Here is a 6,344-nt window from a genome sequence, read left to right on the forward strand (position 1 = left end):
GAGGGGGTCACAAAAAGCGCCCCAGCAAACTCGTAGGCCAGAAGAAATTTAATAATTTTAAAATGAACGCGGGTTTGAACTAGATCATGATCTATTTCTTAAAAATCAACGGGTTGCAACGCGCGTATTCTCGCTCATCGTTTAAAACTGTGATACTCAGCCAACGAAGTTCGGCAGCGAATTGAGAATTTTTGAAAAATTTACTGGGGCGCGCTTTCTGACCCCCTCGCTTGAACCCAAGTGTTTACTGTTTTGTTAGGAAATTTAGTTTTTTCTCTTCCTCTAGATTTTTCTTTTTTTTTCCTCTTTTTTTCCGCCAAAAAATCATCTACCTCTAATTTTGACCAATGTTTGCCCCTCCCTCAGAAAATTTGAAAATATCCGAAGAACCATCATATCGTCTCTTTTTTTAAAATTTTGTTTAAAAATTGAAAACTCTTAAATTTTGCCCATAACTTTCCCTTCAAAAAACGAGAATTCTTGCTCATTTCCTACCCCCCGCCGATAAATTTCTGGTATATTTTTTTTTCAGTGAAATTCATAATGTTTTTCTTGTGCTCCCCATGATTTTTTTCTGTTTTTTTTTTCGAATTGTGATTTGTGATTTTTTTTTTGAACAAATAAAATTTTGAAAGTTTAGATTTTTTAGGTCATGACATAGATTAATTTTTAAGCTGTGACCTAGATTGTTTAGGTCATGACCTAGATTTTTTAGGTCATGATGTAGAGGGGTCACCTTGGGGAGTGTTGGATTCCCCGTGACGGCTCCAGAGAAACAAGCTACCTCCTTGTGCGTGCTGTCTGGTAAAATAGGGGAAAGTGCATCGGTAACAGGGGAACTAGTTATGTCTGTAGCGAGGAGTGGGACGACGAGCGGGCAGATAAGCGGTGTAGAAACAATAATAACAACAGTAGTATCAGTGACCCATTTATTGAACGGTATATATTTAATAAAGAGAATATATCGTCAATAAGAGGGTTCCTTGGAGTCGGGCTGGCTTGGAGACGGACGAGAAGGACATCACTGATCAATAGTTGAAGGGGCAAAAAGCCTTGGGCAACAAAAACCCTTCTCCTGCCGGTGACAAGCTTATCGCTTCTCATAGACAAAGTTCCCAACAGCACACGCTTCCTAGTGGTCACGATGAGAGCACTGAAAGGAAAACACTCATGAAACAGGTCACAGAACTGGCCGTTAGTCTATTCAGAAGGAAATCTATATCAACTCACATCATTAGCGGTTTCCGATAGTCCAATAAGGCCGGTAAGGCGATCGGGGATCGCCGGAGGTCTTATAGTATTGGAATAGTAGGAATAATGATGAGTAACGAGGTTGACGGACTTGCAAACTGAAGGGAAACGTCACGGAACAGCACTGACTACTAGACTAGAATTAGACTGAGTAAAACACAGTTAATCTGTGTAAGACTCAGTTAATCTGAATAGAAAATAGGCCAGTAAACCCGTTTTGAGTGTGTGTGCGCCTTTAACCCCTTCGTGGCGAGACCTCAACGATAGGGCGCGCTTGCACGAAGGGAGAGAAAATTGGCGGGAATTTGAATATGAGATAGCAATAAAAGACTAATAAACAAAGGAAAATAAAGAAAATAAAGTGGGAAATAGGAAGATTTCTGAGGAGTAAGCACAGTGGGCTGGGCTTAGAGGTCCTCAGAATATCTTAAAGTTGTTGAGTCGGTGAATAGCCACGTGGACTCGACAGCACATGACCTAGATTTTTTAGGCTGTGATCTAGATTTTTAGGTCCTCGACCTATATTTTTTGGTCATGACCTAGATTTTTTAGGTCATGACCTAGGTTTTTTAGGTCATGACCTAGGTTTTTTAGGTCATGACCTAGATTTTTTCAGGCTGTGACCTAGATTTTTTCAGGCTGTGACCTAGATTTTTTGATCATGACCTAGATTTTTTAGGTCATGACCTAGGTTTTTTAGGTCATGACCTAGGTTTTTTAGGTCATGACCTAGATTTTTTCAGGCTGTGACCTATATTTTTTTAGGCTGTGACCTAGATTTTTTGGTCATGACCTAGATTTTTTAGGTCATGACCTAGGTTTTTTAGGTCATGATCTAGGTTTTTTAGGTCTAGATTTTTTATGTCATGATCTAGGTTTTTTAGGTCATGACCTAGGTTTTTTAGGTCATGACCTAGTTTTTTTCAGGCTGTGACCTATATTTTTTTAGGCTGTGATCTAGATTTTTTTGGTCCCGATCTAGATTTTTTTTAGGTAATGGCCTAGATTTTAAGTATTAGAAAAAATAAATTTTTAAGGTTTGAAGTCTTTCTCAGCGTCTCTCTAGCTCCTTCTATCTTTCTCGGTCTCCATGGCAACAGCTTTTTCTGCTCCAATCCCTTCCAAATCTGCCTTTTAATATCATATTATGTATATATTTTTTCTTTTTTCCGCTGATACACTTTTTCTTTTTTTCACCTTTCTCATGAAAATAATTTTCTGAATTTTCAGAATTTTGAAAATTGGAATTTTTTCTCCTTGCCTTTTTTCAGGTTTCAGAAATCAGGTTATTCATCTTTCAGCAATTTTTTGAACTTGCAATTTTGAAATTTTTAGAAAATGTACTATGATTCGAAATCTCGAGTGATAAAATGTAGTGATATGTGGATAGTGTGCGATGAGGATCATATTATGGTTAGTTGGGCGAAAAATGCCTGAAAATTTCAGCCAAATTATTTTCAGACTTCCTGGACAGCTGACTGTCCAAATGGACTATCCTTTATGCCGAATTTCTACGGATATTGGAATGATCTTCGATCGGATTCAAGCCTTCGATATTTTATAATCGATAAATCAGATTATCAGAAAATGGAAAAATTCTGGAAAACTTGTGATTCACATGAGCAAAGAGCACATTTTACTAAGAAGCTGATGTCGAATGTGACCGTTTTCATGCATACGGTATGTGCCTTTAAACAGAAGGATTACTGTAGTTTGAATTTCTGAACTTGAGATTTTGAAAACGATCAAGTTTGAAAAAATATTTTAAGATGCGCTTTAAAAAGGTGTCCAGAGTCCTTTTCCGGAATTCCTACAGTAATCCGCAATTGACCTAATACCTGGTGTCCCATATTAACATGATAGCCGAACTTCTGCAAGTTGAGTTTTCTAGGCCACCATGGTATATGACCAACATGGCGGCCTAGAAAACTCAACTTGTAAAAGTTAGGCCATCAAGTAATTTGAGATATTTTACTGGTTTTTTTTTGGATTACTGTAGCACAGTAGAATTACTGTAGTTTCATATTTGGATTACTGTATGTAGAATCGCAAAGAATTTCTGAATTTCTGCTTTTTGGAATTTCTGAATTTCTGAATTTCTGAATTTCTGAATTTCTGAATTTCTGAATTTCTGAATTTCTGTATTTCTAAATTTCTGAATTTCTAAATTTCTGATTTTCTGAATTTCTGAATTTCTGAATTTTCGAATTTCTGAATTTCTGAATTTCTGAATTTCTGAATTTCTGAATTTCTGAATTTTTCAAAAACTCACTAATCAATTCTTTTTGCTCTTCTGGCTCATTTTTTGGCTTCAAATCCGTTAAATTCAATGAGAATTGAGGTTCCCCATTGAGAATTGAATTCTGGAATTGAGTCCAAATTTTTACAGTAACCACAACATCTACAGTAATCCAAAAAAAAACTACTCACCAAAAATTGCTCAGTTACCGTAGTCCTGTCTTTGGGCACCAGAAAAAGTAGGCAGTTCGCCAATATTTGTTGGATTCTTAGACAATTTTCAGATTGCTCTTCTTTAAAAAATTGCTCAGCAAATCCGATCTGAATAAAAACTCTTGCCATCCAAACTGGCAAGCTGCTCATCGATTTTTCCAGATCCAGAAAGAAATTTCGAAATTCAGAAATTTCAAAAAATTCCCAAGTTTTGCGATATTTGCCCTCTGAAATTGTGTCGTCGCCGCTGAAACTGACGAGAAAGATGTCAGTAGTCCCACGAGTGGTACTGTAGTAGAATTCGCACATTTTTCTGATTGTCACCGTTTTGTTCATGATATAACGCAGCGAAATGAAGTGATTCTGAAATTTTTGAAACTTTTTTTTTGAATTTTTCTCAAGAACTACTAGTTTTGATGGTAAATTCTGCAAAATTTTGAAATCAGCTCCGCGAAAGCTTCAAAATGAGCCCCAACACGCCTAGGCTCCGCCCACTTTAAGTTTTGAGGCTAGAGACGCAGTGTATCTCTCTTCTCTGGCGCTCTGGCCCTAAAAGTGGGCGGAGCCTTGCGCCGTTTGGGCTTAGATTGAAGCTCTTAATGAGCTCAATCTGATAATTAACACAAAACACAAATTGTCGGATATTGGGAGAAAAAACATTTCAAAATAAAAAAAAATGTTAGAAAATTTTTTTGTAATTTTTTCGAATTTTTTTCAAAATTTCTCGATTTTTTAATTTTCAGCATATTCACCTACAAATTTTGCAAATTGGCTCATCGAGAGCTTCAAAATAAACCCCAACATGGCTAGGCTCCGCCCACTTTAAGTTTTGAGGCTAGAGACGCAGTGATCTCGCTTCTCTGGCGCTCTAGCCTCAGAAGTGGGGAGCCTAGGCGTGTTTATACTCATTTTGAAGCTCTTGATGAGGCAATTTCAAAAATTGAAACAAAAAATTGCTAAGATTTCAAAAAATTCAGAAAACACAAAAAAAACTTTTTTCGAAAAATTCACCCATTTACCTCTCTAACTTCGGTCATTTCTTTCAAAACTTCCAAAATCTGGATTTTCAGCATTTTCAGACAATTTTCATGTAACGGACACTTCTCAGTCTTCCAATTGACACCTGGGACCAGTGCTTGAAAAACGTATAAAACTGCCTGATAGGGGTCAAGGATTACTGTACAATCGGGGCTTAAAATTTTATTGTAGCCACCGTGTTCTCGCATTTCAGTCCGGCCTGAATCGTGGCCCGGATCTTCGACTATCTGGAAAAAGTTAAAAATTAAAAGTATCTAAAATTTCACTTTTAGGACCTACCGTAATCAGCTGTTTGTTAATTCCAAACAAGTCCAAAACTTGTTCAAACTCTGTGAGAGTTATTGAATTATACAAATGGTCCACACCGATTTTCCAGAAACCTCGAAGTTTTTGAAGCAATTCTGAAAAAAATGGATTTTTCTGGAAATTTCTGTTAGAGAATCTGAAAAAAAATTGTGATTTTTTCTAAAAATTTCCGCATTTTTGACAAAAAAATCATCTTAATTTCCATTTGAACCGATTTTTGGGTTCAAATTTCCAATTTTTGACCCAAAAAATCACATTTTCGGCCAAAAATCATGATTTTTCCGGCTGAAATTTTATGATTTTTTGAAACAAATTCCATCTATTACCATGATTATCTGAAATTGGCGTTCCCTGTTGTCGTAGTACAATTGGAATAATTTCCAAAACTTCCTCTGTAAAAATTCGATTTTCCAAGTTTGTGCACGCTGGAGCCGCCGGGATTGAACGGACGTAGATTTGACTTTCGTAGCGCATCTGGAATTTGTTCAGAAATTCAGAAAATCAGAAATTCAGAAATTCGGAAATTCAGAATCTCAGAAATTCAGAAATTCAGAAATTCAGAAATTCAGAAATTCAGAAATTCAGAAATTCAGAAATTCAGAAATTCAGAAATTCAAAAATTCAGAAATTCAGAAATTCAGAAATTCAGAAATTCAGAAATTCAGAAATTCAGAAATTCGAAAATTCAGAAATTCAGAAATTCAGAAATTCAGAAATTCAGAAATTCGAAAATTCAGAAATTCAGAAATTCAGAAATTCAGAAATTCAGAAAAAGAAATTCAGAAATTCAGAAATTCAGAAATTCAGAAAAAGAAATTCAGAAATTCAGAAATTCAGAAATGCTGAAATTCAAAAATTCAGAAATTCAGAAATTCAGAAAAAGAAATTCAGAAATTCAGAAATTCAGAAATTCAGAAATTCAGAAATTCAGAAATTCAGAAATTCAGAAATTCGGAAATTCAGAAATTCAGAAATTCAGAAATTCAGAAATTCAGAAATTCGGAAATTCAGAAATTCAGAAATTCAGAAATTCAGAAACTCGGAAATTCAGAAATTCAGCAATTCAGAAATTCAGAAATTCAGAAATTCAGAAATTCAGAAATTCAAAAATTCAGAAATTCAGAAATTCAGAAATTCAGAAATTCAGAAATTCAGAAATTCAGAAATTCAGAAATTCAAAATTCAGAAATTCAGAAATTCAGGAATTCAGAAATTCAGAAATTCAGAAATTCAGAAATTGGGAAATTCAGGGATTCAGAAATTCAGAAACTCGGAAAAACAGAAATTCAGAAATTCAG

At 35.4% G+C, this 6,344-nt stretch overlaps 1 protein-coding gene across 1 annotated transcript; it reads right to left on the reverse strand.

The window, feature by feature from the left end:
• Nucleotides 1–2,865: 2,865 nt before the first annotated feature.
• Nucleotides 2,866–5,520, reverse strand: CBG24091 (the record flags this gene model as incomplete). Its single annotated transcript, XM_002648026.1, has 6 exons — nucleotides 2,866–2,972; nucleotides 3,524–3,614; nucleotides 3,682–4,065; nucleotides 4,722–4,967; nucleotides 5,020–5,141; nucleotides 5,373–5,520. The coding sequence occupies 6 exons, from the start codon at nucleotides 5,518–5,520 to the stop codon at nucleotides 2,866–2,868; spliced, it is 1,098 nt and encodes a 365-aa protein (XP_002648072.1).
• Nucleotides 5,521–6,344: the final 824 nt, after the last annotated feature.

Source organism: Caenorhabditis briggsae (assembly GCF_000004555.2).
Source record: "Caenorhabditis briggsae AF16 supercontig from assembly CB4, cb25.NA_096, whole genome shotgun sequence".
NCBI classification, from domain to species: domain Eukaryota; kingdom Metazoa; phylum Nematoda; class Chromadorea; order Rhabditida; family Rhabditidae; genus Caenorhabditis; species Caenorhabditis briggsae.